Source organism: Echinops telfairi, unplaced genomic scaffold (assembly GCF_000313985.2).
Source record: "Echinops telfairi isolate 266 unplaced genomic scaffold, ASM31398v2 ScPeMD7_7468;HRSCAF=8506_0, whole genome shotgun sequence".
Classification (NCBI taxonomy): Eukaryota; Metazoa; Chordata; class Mammalia; order Afrosoricida; family Tenrecidae; genus Echinops; species Echinops telfairi.
The window spans coordinates 83,278,627-83,296,035 of record NW_022111369.1 but is presented as its reverse complement, the minus strand read 5'-3'; the positions used below and the strand labels follow the sequence as shown (position 1 = coordinate 83,296,035).

At 37.9% G+C, this 17,409-nt stretch overlaps 1 protein-coding gene and 1 non-coding gene across 2 annotated transcripts in view; one reads left to right on the top strand and one right to left on the bottom strand.

Moving 5' to 3' along the window:
* Window positions 1-17,409, top strand: part of DTHD1 (death domain containing 1) — an 87,056-nt gene that overhangs the window by 48,736 nt on the left and 20,911 nt on the right. The window contains exon 8 of the mRNA XM_004706353.2: window positions 7,185-7,429. Coding sequence (XP_004706410.2) covers window positions 7,185-7,429 — 245 coding nt within the window. The remainder of the gene's footprint in view (window positions 1-7,184; window positions 7,430-17,409) is intronic.
* On the bottom strand, window positions 15,421-15,541 carry LOC115873406. Its single transcript, XR_004048403.1, has one exon. It is a non-coding gene; the product is annotated as a small nucleolar RNA SNORA61 (small nucleolar RNA).

Below are 17,409 nucleotides of genomic sequence, written 5' to 3'. Positions count from 1 at the left end.
TATTATTCTTTGAGATTTGTATCCTAGATTTTAATTTTTTTTAATTGTTGGGAATAAAGGATAGCTTCATTTTTAGAATTAAATGAACTCATTTAGCTATGTCTGTCTATTAATCATTACATTCTATGTATAAATCCCTACTTATGACTGAATGTAGACATGGAGAGAGTATAAAATCTAATGGAATAGAAGGGAAAATATTAAGGAGTATTTTACTGGGACCAAGACAGAGAGCTCTTTTGGTGGGACCCTAGAGAGGTACTGGTTTATTTGATTTGCTAAAAACAAAGTCACAAGTTCAAAATCACCAGCTGCTCCACAGGAGAAAGATGAGGTTTTATACTTCCCTGAAGAGGTAGATTCTATATTGAATCATATGGTCTATGGATGTACTGCCAAGAAAGCTGTTTTTTTTTTTAAAAAAGAGTCACTGTCTCAAACAAACAGAGGGAAAGCCAATTCCATGTGTTTGGTGACGTTGCCTTGGTGGAGTGGAACAATGGTGGACTAACATTGAACATACCAGGCACTCCTCAGGAGACATGAGGCTGTCTCCTCCCATTCAGCCTTAGAAACCCTAAGGAGCAGTACTACTTAGTCCTGCAGGGTTAGTATGAGTGGAAATGAACTCCATGACAGTAGATTTGAATTTTCTGAAGGTGGTTGGGATGAAAGTAAAGACATTTTTATTAATGTTATTCTTGAGATATGTAAATATGAGTTAACCAGTTGCTATTATTGTGATATGGAAACTCAAATTTTTCTTAATTTATTAGATTTTAATGGCACGCCTCCCCAACTTTATTTACAAAAATCAGAGACTTTTGAAAATCTAAGCACTGGCTTGTTATTCTGCTTCTAGGATTCTATTTTATTCAAGTTGCTTCTCAAATATAGGCTTATACCAAGGAATATACTCCTATAATTTCCATTATCATACACACAGACTCACTCCTGGCTATCCAGTCGAAGTCGATACTGACTCATGGAGACCCTATTGCCCAGGGAGAACTGCCTTGGTGAGTTTCTGAGCCGATAATAGTTTATAGGAGTAGAAAATCATAGTTTTCTTCTGTTCCTAGTGGTTTCTAACTTATGACCTTTGGGGCTGTAGCCCAATGCATAACCACTATACCACCAATGCTCCTATAACTTCCATAGCCTAGAATTATTCTATTTCCAAATTTAACTAGGCATTAAAATTCACCAAATCCAGCATTAGCAGTCAGGGAGAAGGGTGGTGTCATTTGCTACATCTCTCACCAAATTTTTATTTATCTGGGCAAAGTAGAAAGGTTTATATATATATATATAAATTCATATACATTCCACTTTTATATACAAATTCAAAATACTGGAAGAATCCTGAAGTGGAAAGCTTTATATATATATATAAATTCATATAAATTCCACTTTTATATACAAATTCAAAACACTGGAAGAATCCCGCCTTTTCCTATCACTTCTTGAATGCTCACTATATGCCAGGTCCCTGCTGGTTTTGGTAGGTGCTACCAAGTTGGTTCTGACGCTCAGCAGCCCTAAGTACAATGAATGGAACACTGCCTTGTCTTGAGCCGTCCTCACAATTGCTGGGCCCCGATGAGTCAAAGTGGACTTGATGGCAGTGAGTTTTTTTATTTGTATTTATTTGTATTTTTCTACCTTAGCTCATTTCATTCTTAGAGCAAGCCCCAAAGGTTTGTTTTACTCCTGTTCTAAATACAGGAAACTTTTTAGCATAGTGAGTTGTGCATCAGACCGGTAACCACAAAGTCAACAGTTTGAAACCACCAGCTGCTCTGCAGGGGGATCAGGCTTTCTGTTCCTGGAAAGATTTATCGGCTCAGAAGCTCAGAGAGGCAGTTTTCCTCTGTTCCAGTGGCTCACTATGAGTCAGAATTAACTTTATATTCTTGACCACTGGTCTCTCCTGAAAAGATGCCCAGAGTATGTAAGATAAAGTCTTGCCATCCTTGCCTCTAAGGATCATTCTGGCCCTATTTTTCCCAAGACAGAAGAGTTTGTCCTTTTAGCAGTCCATGGTACTTATAGTATACTTCTCTAGCACTATAATTCAAATGTATCTATTCTTCTTCTGTCTTCCTTATTCAATGTCCAACATTCACATGGATATGAGGCAATGGAAAATACATACTAGGGTTTGGGTCAGGCACACCTTAGTCCTCAAATTAACATTCTTGCTTTTCAATACTCTATTAAAAATTATTGAGGGCTCTTACAGCTCTTGTAACAATCATACATCAATTGTATCAAGCATGTTTGTACATATGTTGCCATCATTATTTTCTAGACATTTATTTTCTATTGAACGCTTGGTGTCAGCTCCTCTTCCCACCCCCCCTTCCTCTGCCACCCACCCTCATGGCCCTTGATAAATTATAACCTATTATGGATTTCATGTCTTACACAGACCACTGTCTCCCTTCCCCATGGTTTCTGTTGCTTGTCCCCCTGGGGGAGGGGTGCAGTTATGTGTCAATCATCATGATCAGTTCCCCCTTCCTCCCCTCCTCTGTTCCCTCTGCCTTCCTGGTAGTGCTACTCCCATTAATATTCCTGGATTCTGTGTGTTGTGAACTCTTATGTCTTATCTGTATCTGTGCACATGCTCTGGCCTAGTCCGCAGTGAAAGGCAAGACTGGGGTCATGATAGTTTGGGGTGATGAAGCTTCAGGGTACCAGAACAGTATTATGTGTTTCATCGGTGTTATATTGCACCCAGATTGACTCATCTATTCCCTGTTACCTCTCTGTAAAAGGATGTCCCATTCTCTACAGATGGGCTTGGGGTCTCTGTTCCAATCCCCCTCGTTCTCAACAATATGTTTTCTTGTTTGTTCATTTGCTTGTTTGGGTCTTCAGATGCCTCTTATCCAGTCCAGATGACAATTCAAGATCACACCGGCTAGTGTGCTTCTTCTATGTGGGCTTGTTGCTTCTCTGATAGGTGGCTGCTTATTTAACTTCAAGCCTTTAAGACCCCAAATGCTATAACTTTTATTAGCTGAACACCATCCTCTTTGTTCAACACATTTGCTTATGTACCCATTTTGTCTTCAGCGATTATGCCAGGAAGGTGAGCATCACAGAATGCCAGGTTGTTAGAACAAAGTGTTCTTCCATTGAGGGAGGGCATGAGCAGAGGCCCGAAGTCCATTTACAACCTCAGAGTATTATCATATAAATAGATGTACATGGGCCAATACCTCTATTTTTATGAATTAGTGTATTAACATAGTAAGGTACCCATCTATGCTTAGACCTCTATCCATATCTTTGCTTCCTGGATAATTCTTCTGTTTCCTTTCACCTTCCTTCTGCCCCATGATCACACTCACCCTACTTCAATACTCTAAAGATGTCTTGTGCAGCATGTCTTTTGATCTTCTGGCTGCTTCTTCCCTGAGTGGTGATTGTGGAGCCAAGCAAGCAAAAATCCATGACAACTTCGAGCTTTTCTCCATTGATCATGATGTCACCTACTGACCCAGTTGTGAGGATTTGGTCTTCTTTACATTGAGTTGTAATCCATATTGAAGCCTGCAATCCTTGATGTTCATCAGCAAGTTTGTAGATTCCTCCTCACTTGAAAACAAGGTTGTGTCATCTACATATCATAGGTTGTTAACAAGCCTTTCTCCTATCTTAATGCTGCATTCTTCTTCATATAATCTAGCTTCCCTGATTATTTGCTTAGTATACAGGTTGAATAAGTATAGTGAGAGGATACAATCTTGATGTGCACCTTCCCTGATTTAGAACCATACAGTGTTCCCTTATTCTTTTTGCACAAATGCCTCTTGATCTATGTGCAAGTTCTTCAGGAACACATTCAAGTGTTCTGGGATTAACATTCTTCTCAAGACTGTCAATGATTTATTATGGTCCACAGACTTGAACACATTTTCATAGTAAGTAAAGCACAAGTAACCCTCTTTCTGGAATTATTTGAGCTAAGATCCATCTGACATCAGCAATGATATCCCTTGTTCCCATTCCTCCTCTGAGTGTAGGCTGAGTTTCTGGCAATGTATTGCTGCAACAATTATTGCAATGCCTTCCTGTCAATGTATTGCTGCAACAATTATTGGATCATGTTCAGCAAAATTTTACTTGCATAGGACATCAGATATTATTCGATAGTTAGACCATACTGTTGAGTCACCTTTCTTTGGAATGGACACTAATATGCATCTCTTCTATTCAATTAGCCAAGTAGCTGTCTTCCAAATTTACTTACATAGATGAATGAGTACTTCCAATGCTACATCAGCTTGCTGAAACATATGAATTGGTAGTCCATCAATTCCTGTAGCCTTGATTTTGGCTAATGCATTCAGTGTTGCTTGAACTTCTTCCTTCAGCATCATTGGTTCTTGCTCATAGGTGACCTACTGAAAAGGTGGGATGTAGACTAGTTCTTTTTGGTCCAGTGACTATCTTCTTTCAATCCTTTCTTGGTGTTTCCTTAATCATTTAATAGAATCTTTCAAGATTTGAACTTGATGCTTGAATTTTTTGTTGATTTCTTTCCGTTTAAGATATGCTGAACATGATCTTCCCTTTTGGTTTTAGAATTCTAGGTTTTTTCACCTTTTATTATAATATTTGTCTTTGTCTTCTCCAGCTGCCCTTTAACATTTTCCATTCAGCACGGTGTCTTCATCATTTCTTCTCTCTGCTTTATCTACTCTGTGATTAAGGGCAAGTGTTAGCGTCTCTTCTGACATCCACCTTGGTCTTTTCTTTCTTCCTTGTCTGTTAAATGACATTTTGCTGCATTCAAGAATGATTTTCTTTTTTTTCAATGGTAAATCATAGGGAACTTTAATGAACTGTATTGACTGAACTATGCCATGTGTCATCTTTTGTTTTATTAAAGCTATTGTTTATATATATATTTAAATAATTTTATTGGGGATTCATACAATTCTCATCACAAACCATACATCCATCCATTGTATCAAGCACATATGCACATTTGTTGCCCTCATCATTCTCAAAAAAAAAAAAGAATGATTTTCTTGATATTCTCCCACAACTCATTAGATCTTCTGTCCTTACTGGATTCAATATGTTCTTGAGATGTCCTTGATATTCAGGTGGGATGGACTCTAGGTTGTATTTTGGCGCTCGTAAACTTGTTATAATTTTTTTCAGCTTTAACCAGAATTTACATATCAGCAATTGATGGTCTATTCCGTAGTCAGCCCCTGGTCTGGTTTTAGCTGCTGATATTGAGATCCTCTATTGTGTCTTTCCAGACATGTAGTCAATTTAATTTCGGTACATTTCCTCTGGGAGAGTCCATGTATATGGTCACCTTTTGTGTTGTTGGAAAAGCATTTGCTTTGAAGAAGTCACTGGCCATGTAAAATTCTATCATCTCATCTCCAGCTTCACTTCTTTTACAAAGACCATATTTTCTGACTACTCTTTCTTCCTCTTTGTTTCCAATTTTTGCTTCCCAATCACCAAGAATTATCAATATATATTGACTGAATGTTTAGTCAATTTCTCAGTGAAGATGCTGGTAGGATTTTTCAAACGTCCTCACTGACTTTTGTGGTTGGTGCATGGATTTGAATCGTAGTTGTATTCATTGGATTTCCTTGAAGGTGGATAGATATAATTTGTATCATAGATAGTATTGTATTTCATGATTGATTTTGCAATGTCCTTTATGAAAGTGAATGCTGTAGTCTTCCTTTTGATTGTGTTAGTCCAGCATAGTAAATCATATGATTTTCTGATTCAAAATCACCAACACCAGTCCATTTCAGCTTACTAATGCCTAGGATATTGGTCTTCATGAGTAGCATGTCATTTTTGATCACTTCCAATTTTTCTAGATTAATGCTTTGTATATTCCAAGTTCTCATCATTGGCAATCTTTTCAGCTGTTTCTCCTTACCTTGTCATGGCCCATCAGCAAATGAGCACCCAGAGCCTCCCCTTCCACAGACTTCCCCAGACTCACATCACTGTGGTTCAGTTCATTCGGAGAAATCAGCTCCTCCTCAGTCAGATTTTGATTGCCCTGGGACGTGAGGGGCACTATCTCCAACAATGTTCTGTTCCATTCTTGAGACCTTCAGCATCTGGCAGTGTTTCAAAGATATGCATGAGGTTTTAGTGGTTCCTTCCACTGAAGTGGGGAGCTGAGTTCTTCGTCGTCTAGAGCTTCTTAGTTCTGAAGCTTTGCTGAAATGCGTTCACTTTGGGTGACCCTGCTGGCATTTGAAATACCGGTTGCATACCTTACAACATCACAGCAACACACAAGCCAAAACAATAAGACAAACTGACAGACAAGTGGTGGAATAATGTAATTGATGGTAAAAAGTGCAAAAAGAGAAGAGTAAAACAGGTAAAGAATAGAGAAAGTTTGAGCATTTGGTGGAGTGGCAATGTTAGATAGTGCCACCAGGACATCTGTTAACTATAACAAATTAACTCCCCATAAAAAGATCCACATGCACCACATTCTAATGTTTTCAACTATGAATTAATAGGACAGTTGCATATTACTGTTTTCTCCAAAACCATTAAATTTACATGGATTTTTCATTAACATGAATCAATTAACCCTTTCACTTGGCAGTTTGAGAAGAGCACTGCCCGTTTCTGTGATAGTGAAAATATGTTCTATTTGCTCTGTGCAATAAAACTTGGGATTATAATTACATTTAATTGTAATTATTTTACATTTAAACAGATATATATTGCTATTGGCTACCATACTGCAAAGTGCAGATTCAGAATGTCTATTATGAAGTCACGATAGTTTTCAATAGGGACATGGAAAAAGAAAATTCCTAAAAATCTAAAATACATTTCTTTTTCAATACTTTCTCAATCTTGAAGAACCAAAAATATGATAGCTTGTTGTTTTGCAAACTGGAATAAAAAAAGAAATTTAAAAGAGTGATCTCTAGAAGCAGCATATAGCCCAATTACAAATGAGAAATTGTTTTAATAATCTATGTGGTCTCAGCCTATTGGAGCTTTGTCAGGTCATATGTTGAGAAGCAATTATCAGAATTGGACACAATAAAAATTTAACTGTATTAAAAAGGAAATTATTGCTGATTTTAAAAAATTAGCTAAAATAAATGGCTATCTCTTAATAATGACACATGCTTTTTATTTCTTTTTAGGCAATGGGAAAGATTATGGAAAAGACTACAAGATTACTTTTCACGTACAAAGAAAACCCAAACTAGAACTTCAACTCAAAGAGGTGGACGAATTTGGAAACTATAGCTGCCCTCATTATAAGGGCACCATTGAAGTTTATAAAGTACCCAGAGAAAAGGTAGTCCCTAACTTGGAGAAATCTCTGCTACTTAATGAAAACCGTTTTCAGTTACCAATGTGCAAATTACCATTAAGCTTGCCAAAGGTGAGTTAATTTTTTTTCCTTATTTGCTATTTTTCTTAATTCTTCTTAATTTCACCACAGTTAGTGTAGCAGGTGTACATGAGGTTAAACCAGAACAGAAGAATAAAAGTCACAGTAATGAATCAGGAAGTGATGGCTAGAGTAAACTGTGGAGTGAGAATACATGCTAGGGTTTCCACATTCTCTCAATTCAAGAGCAATTAAAGTTAATCTGCCTGGACAGTATGTTGTCAATCCTTGTAGATATGTCATTCATATTTTGGTAAGTACTTCACAGTAACTGGAGATAATGTATAGAATATCATTTTAGAGCCTATTACTAAAAGGACATACAGGAAGGAATATGACATTATTAAAATGTCATACATTTTAATACATAAAGGAAGGAATATGACAAAATTAAAATTTTGTTGAGATGTAATGATTATTCCGAATTCTACATTCCTTATGAGCTAATTTTTTTTCTTTAGCATTTTACTCTTACCTGAAATCAGAATTGCAGTTCTCCAAATTTGTCAACCCATCCCCCAAATAATTAATATCATATTATGATAGTAGCGGGTACCCCCAAAAAAGTGGAAAATAGCTCCCCTGGGTAAAGCTTTCATAGTATGCATTTTTTCTTGCTACCAAGCATCAAGCAACTGGCTCTGAGTTAGTGCACCCAGTGGCGTCACCTGGGAAGGTTCTCTCTGGTAACTGAATTTTTTTGTAAAAACAGTTTCACTCAAATCTTGTTTTTTGTGATGGCTGTAAGAGGACAACGTGTGACTGTGAAACTGTGTTCCCTGCTCTGGGGAAAATGCTGTAGAAACTGTTATGATGTTGATCACAGCTTACAAGGTCAGCACTATGTGTACAAGTGGTTTTCTCATCTCAAAAAAGGTGAAATATTGATTGATGACAAACCTCATTCTGGATGTCTGTCATCTTCCCGAACTAACAAAAATATCGACAAAATCTGTGCATTTGTGCTCAAAGTCCAACACTGGACCATTGAAGAGATGGGGAAGTTACCTGCACTATCTTGAAGCTTGGTACAGTGAATTTTAACAGAAGATTTTGGAATGTATAGGGTCACTGCGAAATGTGTTCCTTGGGTTCTGATTGACCAGCAAAAAGAGTGTCCATGCCGTTCTTTGAAAGAACAGCTCCTAAACAACCTAGACTTTTTTCCAAGGTCATTGCTGGTGATAAGACATGGTGCTATTCTTATGACCCCTAAAGCAAACATCAATCAAGACAGTGGCAGAGGCCATTGATACCTCACCCAAAATAAGCTCATCAAGTGAAATCAAAGATCAAGATGATGTTTATTTTGTGTGTGTGTGGATGTGAGGGAGATAGTGAATTTGGATTTGGTTGCACCAGGTCAGACTGTTAATCAAGCTTTCTAGTTAGAGGTTCTGAGAAGATTGTGTGGTGGTGTGTGACAAAAATGGCCTGCGTTGTAGCAGACAGGGGACTGGCTTTGCCACCACAATTCACCTGATCACACAGCCATCTCAGTGTGCTAGTTTTTGGCAAAAAACAGCATGCCGCTCTTGCCCCACACACTTTACTCACCTGACTTTGCTCCATGCCACTTCTTATAAAAACTTTAACTTTAAATGAAACCAGGGGACCTTGAAGGGTTGGAGCAGATGCTGAAGAAGAGGGATATGAAAGGACAGAGATTTAACGAGGTATAAGAGGTGGAAAAAAAACAAGAGAGGTGCTGTCAGCCATTCCAGTTTTTTTGTTTGTTTGTTTAGTGGTTTTGTTGTTGTTGTTGTTTTGTAGCCACTCTCTGTTTATCTTGTCCAGGGTTGTCCTGCTTTTTGTTGCTTTCTGAAGCATGCCATTCTTTTCCAGGGACTTGTCTCTCCTGATGACATGTCTACAGGACTTGAGGAAAACCTCACCACCTCATTTCTAAGGAACATTCTGACTGTAGGTCTTCCAAGAGAGATTTGTTTGTTCTTTTGTCAGTCTGCGGTACGGTACTTTCACTATTTTTGGCTAACAGCATAGTTCAAATATATCAATTCTTCTTTGGTCTTCCTTATTCATTTCTGAACTTTCCCTCACATATGAGGTGACTAGAAATACCATGCAGAGGTCAGGTGAACACTAATTCTCAAAGTGACATCCTTGTTCTTCAACTCTTTAAAGAGGTCATGTGCATATTTTCTCAGAAGGTTTTGCAGTTATGTTAATTAGCTCATAGTTGAGTAGAATGGTTTCTAAACCTAATCACTTCTGAGTTATAACAAAAGCAGGTTAGATACAGAGATAAGGACATATACGGGGGTGGGGGGTGGGGGGGAGACAATCCAACCCTGAGATAGATGCATCTACGATGAGCCTGGGAACTGCATGCATTGCTGACAACTACTAGAAGATGAACTAGAGGAAGAAAACCTCCCCCTAGAATCATGCCCTGACTTCAGCCTTCTAGCCTATGGAAATGTGAGAAAATAACCTTCTGTTGTTTTATATAGTCACAATTTGGAGTATTTGAGCAACAGCAGCACTAAGGCACTGTGACACAACTTTAGCATGGCCACCCTATCTGACTTAAGTGAATTGTTGTTGTTAGGGGTCATCGAGTTAGTTTGAACTCATAGTGAGCCTATGCACAACTGGACAAAACACGGCACGGTCCTGTGCTCTCTTCACAATTGTTCTTATGCCTGAGCATATGCCACTCTTTCAATCCATCACATCAAGGGCCTTATTCTTTTGCGCCGCTCCTCCAATTTACAAAGCAGGCTGTCCTTCTCCAGGGACTGGCCTCTCCTGACAATAGATATAAAATATGTAAGAAGTCTTGCAAACCTTTCCTGTAAGGTGCACTCTGGCCTTACTTCTTCCAATACAGATCTGTTTGTCCTTTTCACAGTCCATGGTACATTTAATATTCTTCTCCAGCACCATAGTTCAAATGCGACAATTCTTTTTTTGGGTATTCCTTATTTGATGTCCCACTTTCACATTCATACAATGCAATAGAGAATAGCATGACTTGGGTCAGGCTCATCTTAGTCCTCAAAGTAACATTCTTACTCTTCAGCACCCTAAAGAGGTTGTGTGCAACAGATTTACCCAGTGCAATACTTCTTTTGATCTCCATGAGTGTTGATTGTAGATCCAAATAAAAACAAATTTCTTGACAGCTTCAACTTTTTTTCATTTATCATGATATCGCCAGTTGTAAGGATTTTGGTTTTCCTTACATTGAAGTGTAATCCATACTGAAAGCTACAATCCTTGATCTTCATCAGCAAGCGCTTCAAGTCTTCCTCACTTTCAGCAAGCAAGGTTGTGTCACCTGCATGCCTCAGGTTGTTAATAAGATTTCCTCCAGTCCTGAGGCTGCACTGTTCTTCTTATAACGAAGAAGTAATTAGCCAAATGAATTCATTAAAATAATTCATTAAAATAATTAATCAGCCAAATTAACAAGGTAGATGATTTAGGAACTTAAATAGATAGTCCCTTAATAAAAATCACTCGTTAGTTACTCGCTAGGCCTTTCGTACAAGTTCTGGCCTCAGCCTTGGTTCAAGCACCCCACTCTCTACCAGTTTGCCTGTGAGCTTCCTGCCAGCCATGCTTTGTCCCTCCTCTTCCAGGGAAGTGTCCCTTAATTCTACCTCTACAAAAGCGAGGTATTCCTGATCTGGATTTCTATGGTATGGATTATACGTTTGCAATCACTGTAGTGATAGTTTTTTATTATACTTACCTACTTACTTTCTTCCCAATAGATCTGTGTTTCTCAATATTAATAGTAAAAAAAATTATAACCTTATTAAGGAGTCATTTGAGACATCCTTGTCCCTAAAATTCCCTCTTCATTAAATTTTGTATCAAAGATAGACTGTTTATTTCTATATGGTGTTTATATATTAAAAGATTAAGTTTTTAATTTTTCATGCCCTTTTCCAAAATTCTTTTTTTCTCTCTTCAGTGTTTGATATTTGCCAACTAGGGAATTCATATAAAAGATTTTCGAGGCACATACTTTTTTCCTGCTGAAATATGTGTTATATTATCAGGCATATAGTTGGCATTTAAGAAATATTTATTACTAAATGAATGAGCAGGTAATTTATTTTAACCTTAAAAATTGTCCATTCTTGAAATTTATGGTCTTCAAATTATATTGTTGTATTTAGAGAGAATGCATTTTAAACTTAAGCTGCCATCATGTGTGAATTCATATCAATATACCATCTGTACTTTCTATTTCTCCCTGGTGATTGACAGAGGCCTTTCAAGATTGAATCTCTTGACCCTTGTATTTATAGTGTTTAGAGATAAGTTGGGAAAGAGTCTGTGTCTGAAAACTTTTTCCCCCTTTTAAATCTCATACACCTAAATCTGGCCTTTATCTTTGTGAGAACAGACTTCTTCTTCTCTTTTTAAAAAATAAAGATCAGAATTTAAAATATCCACCTCAGCTGGACATATTTAGAAAGTGCTTTTTTTTGGTAAATGGAAATAGCCTTATTATATACAGCTTGACATTAATGAACTCCATATTAGGCATACATTTATACATGGAGCATATAACAGGTGACAAAATCTGTCAAAATGAATAGTGATTTGCCCAAAGAAGTCAGGCAGTAATTATATGTATGCATATAGACTGGGCTCATGCAAAACCTATACATAGACCAAGAGAGGTGTGTGTCAGGGTTAGACTCTTTTACCATATGCATTCAATCTGTATGCTGAGCAAATAATCAGAGAAGCTGAATTAAGTGAATTAAGGTGTTGGCAAAGAATGTTCAAGTATAACGGACTGTCGAGAGAACAGACAAATCTGTTTTGGAAGAAGTATGGGTTCACAAGCTGCCATTTGTCTGGCATACTATGGTGGCTTCTGTGTTTCCGTGATGCTGGAAGCTACGCCACTGGTATTTCAATGTCAGCAGGGGCACCCAAAGTGAGCAGGTTTTGCCAAACTTGCAGTCTAACAACTGACTACAAGGACGGAATTGGCTGCTCATTTCAGAAGTAGCCACGGAACACCTTGTGCACAGATGGAGACATTGTAAAATGCTTTGCTATAGTTTGTTCCTAACTCAGGGGCAGAGTGATCCTTTAACTCCTCTTGAGGTAACTTCAGCATCCCCTCCAGCCCTTTAAGGTCTTCTGGTTTCATTTAAAATTAAAGTTTTTATATGAACTTGGGCTCCATGAACTCTATGGCTCTCTCTCTCCCATAATCATATCATTGTTTATCTTAGCACAATGATTTTTTTTTTGCGTCTTGAATATAACGAACATGCTTCTACATTAGTTGGCACTCCCTTTTGGCATGTACCTGATTAATGTTTGCTTGGATAACTCCTTTATCTATTCTATTTATTGTTCAAAGTGTACCTTCTCTCGGAGGCCTAGACACTGATTCTAGTTCATATTGCAAACTGTTCCTACTGCCACACCTGGCCCTCCTGATCCTCTTTACTCTTTAATGGTTTTCCCTTTCTTCTAAAACATTGTGCTCTTCTCATGTATATTTCTTTATTTATTATGTTTATCATCCAAAAATTAGAATGTAAGCTCCATGAAAATAAAAAAATTGTGTGTTTTGTCCACTGCTAAATCAACACATGCCAGAGTAGTTCCTGGTGTATGTTGTTTGGTTTTGATCGCTGTCTTTGGTATGATCCCTAACCATATACACAATGGAACATAATACTGCCTCATTCTGGGCATCCCCATGATCAGACGCAGATTGGACCTCTTTGATCCACACGGTTTTCATTCGCTCATTTTTGGAAATCGAATACCAGACTGTTCTTCCAAGTACAACTTAATCTAGAAGCTCTACTGAAATCTATTTAGTGTCGTAGCAGGATGTAAGCTTCCACTGACAGATAGGTGGTGGCTATATGTGGATGCATGCCAGGAACATGAACTAGAGACAGAGAAGGCAATGATTTTACCATGGAAGAATCTCTGCCTCGTTGGCATTTGTCGGTTGGATGAGTAAGTGAATAGATGAATTAACAAACAAAGCTTGCATTTAAAATGAAAAGAAATTTCACCAGAGGATTAAAGAATTAGTAGTTTAGCCAGGGAAAGCTTCTTTCTAGAGATACCCTCTGAGCTGAGGATCAACTAATGACAAAATGTCCATCTGACTCTTGGCAGGAGAACATTGTAGTGAGGGGAATGGCCAAGACTTAGACTCTGATGGGGAATGAGTTACTCGTTAAGAACTCAGAGGAAGGGCATCACAATAAGCATATGTGTCAGGAGTAAGGGAAGGTGGTGAGACTAGAAAGATAGGCAGTAGGGTCTTATTTCTAGTTCAATATAGTTTATTGAAAATTTTATATAATCAATATATCTGAAAATGTATGGCTGACAAGAACAATGATTTGCTTTTAAAGCTTCTCTATTTTTAAATCATTTTATTGGGAACTCTTACAGGTATCATAGCATTTTATAGTCAATCTCATCAAGCAGCATTGTACAATTGCTACCACAGTCAATTTCAAAGCATTTTATTTCTTCTTGAGCTCTTTGATATCAGCTCCCCTTTATCCCCTCCCTCTCCCCACCCCCCACCCTCAGGAAACCTTATTTATTTTTTTGCCACATCTTATACCATCCAATATATTCTGTTCACATACAATTCTGTTCTTTGCTCCCCTTAAGTGGGGTTATACAGTCATCAATGCTATCAGCTCTCCCTTCCCACCTACCTCCCCCACTAAAGCTTTTCTAAGTTGTGCCCCAAACATCTCTCTCTTTTCAAAACATTCAAATAGATTCAATTCACACACACTATATCTATTTGTACTTTGACAGGAACAAGGCAAATTTCAACAATTCACAATGTGGGGTAAACGGAAATGGAGCAAATCTCTTTTTGCTTCTGAAACCCGACTAGATCTCTGCTCTTAGTCATTGGTACCCTCAGGAACCTGACTGCCTTTCGTGATTCCCTGCTGCCCCGAAGCTTTCCTTTGAAGAATGAAGGGTTTCAGGTCTGAGAGCTGTTTGGGCAGAAAGCTGCCCATGGCTGCAAGTTCCTAGCAGTAGCTAACCGCAATATTTCTGTAAACCAACCCTTGACCCAAGTTTTCCTTAGCCTGAACTTCTCTTTTCTATATATAACTGACCTCATGACACATGGTTTCTAGCATATAATGATACTGTTTCAACACCTACTTTCTCACCACATTGAATAACTGCGCATGTAAAAGGAAGGGCATATGCAGGTTCAGTTCAGCAGAGTTACTATTTTCTTACCCACTTGTAGAGTTTTATTATCTGCTCATTACTCTACCAAGGGTGACTTAAAATATAGTATAGATAGATAGATAAATAAATCCCTTTTTCCAGCCACATGAAAAACTAAAGAAAGGTAATAGATATATAATAAGAAGAGTCACAGCTATTCATAAGTTTTATATTCACAGGAACTTCTATTTCATTTACAATTTTCAGCTATAATAGTTTACAAAATTATATTAGGATTTAAAAAATACCCCACGAGTTACTAACTTATTCCAAGTTATTAAAAATGCATATTAGACAAATGAGCAACTGATATTAAGGGCTAAAGTAGAAGGCAAGTGTTTTGAGAAAGATGAGGGCAACAAATGTATATATGTGCTTGACACAATGGTTGTATATGTATGGATTGTGATAAGAATTGTATGAACCCCCAATAAAATAACAAAAAAAAAGAATAAAAAAGCACACACACACAACATGCATATTAGAAAGGAAACATTTGGAAAACACCCTCTAAGACATATCAGGGTTTTTTTTGTTATTCTCTTAACAACTATAGTGAATTCATGGGATTATTAAAATATTTCCTCTGTACACCTCTGTTCTGTGCATTACAGTTAATTCCAATCACATGTGCATGTCTTCATCACCCCAGCCCCACCAATATAGAAGAGAGTCACTAGGATATTAGGAAGAAGAAATTCATATTAAAAATTTTCAATTTTGGACCTGGAAACATTTGTTGACCCTATTTGAGACTAGCCCGAGCTCCAAGATCACTGAAGGGGCAGCTTCAATGTGTCTTTTCCTCCTTTTATGACCACCCAGACCAGTGTTTTGTTCCAATGGATAAGGGAACTGGAGGCCTGGAAACATTAAAAACAACCCAAAAACTTTTACTGGGGTCTCTTACATCGCATCACAATCCATGCATTCATCCACTGTGTCAAGCACAGTTGCACCAATGCCGCCGTCACCATGCTCAGAGCATTTTCTTTACACTTGAGCCCCTCTGGCCCTTGTATCTCTTCCTTGTCATGTGCTCCATGCCCGCAAGGTCATCTCCATCTCAAGTTTACCATCACAGCGATCTTCAAAGACACAGTTTTGGCCACGTCCTTAAAACTGATTTGAATGCTACTCTCCATAAGAGGTTAAAGAGGGAAAATGAACCCAACTGGTCATTTCAGAAATAGTATCTTGTGTTCTCTTTGGGAAAGTGCTCTGCCCACCAATTTAATCAGAAGAAACCCCCCTCCCTTTCTTCCTCCCGCCCCGCCCTCCATCCACCTCTTCTTCTCCTTTTCCTGCCGGCCCTTGTTCTTCTCCTTCACTTTCCGGTTCTCTCTCTCTTTTCTCCTCCTCCTCCTCCTCCGGCATTCCATAGCTGTAGAAGGAAAAGTGTTTGATTTCGTTTTCCTCCTATTTAAGGTATGGTGCTCTTAGAGTTTTTTAGAGAAACACAACCATTAAGATGCTATAGATAGCTTTGTATGTAGATAGAGCGATGGAGAGAGAGTGAGAAATATTAATCTAAGAAGGTGGTTCATGTGATTGTAGGAAATAGTAAAGCTCAAATCTGTTGGCCTGGTGACAGAAAGGTGATTCATGCAGTTTTGTGCCCCCAAATCTATGAGATAATGGGAGGAGAAGAGTGGAGGGGTTCTGAGAAGAGCCTCTTAAATGTCGCGAGGCAATATACTCATATTCTTCAGGGAAAATCCCTTTGGGCTCTTAAAATCCTCAGTTGACCAGGCTTGATCATAGCAGAATCTAGACAAGTATTGAACCAAACCACTGGTCACCATAGACTAAGAAAGTAGGTGCAGGATATTAAACCTCAGAACTTCAAATAATCATTTTACAAAGAAGCACATATATTCTTACCTGAGCCAATTTAATAATTTAAAAAAGGAGTTACTTTTTTACATTCTTTTAGTTTTTAACATGTAAAATATAAAATTGAAGTTCACCAACTCATTCTAGCTCATGAACTCAAAATGTTTTTTGTACTTCTATAGATATACTAGTTAATATTTTCATGAACAAAATTAAAGGACCCCTATATATGAGGCCTTGTATAAAACCTTTAAAATATTACAGGACAGAACCCTTGCTTTCAAGGAAATTACAATCCAGATCAGGAAATAAAGCATAAACATTTCAAAATTTATAAGACAATACAAGATAAATAATAACTGAATACAACAATGCAGCAGTATCACAAGACAGGAACTAATGATGAATCGATAAATGAATAGCTGACATGGTAATACAAGGACAGTCCAGAGAAGGGAGTAATCTCTGTGAGCTGAAGTGACCTCAGGCTGGTTCACAGAGCAAGATGTATAAAGAGAAAGTGTAGAGAAAGATAACAATTGTAATGGACTGCACTCAGGATGGTGGCTACAGAATGACACTTTGAAGAGGCAAAGGTCAAGGAGCGTTTCAGGAGGAGGCCCTAAAACCATCAGTGTAACTTTAGTTGAAAATTTAGAAAATCAAATGGGAATTAAATTGGGGAAAGATAATGGAGGGCTTTGAATGCCCATGTTTGTGATGTATCTGTACAGGAGCTTCTTGTTAAAATTTGTTGTAAGACTGCGACTCAGCTTATGATGTGGAAAAGGTACACAGGACACATGTGAATGGTGGCAATTAAAACCATCCAGTCTTAGTGTGTGAATTAACACACACACACACACACACACACACACACACACACACACACACAC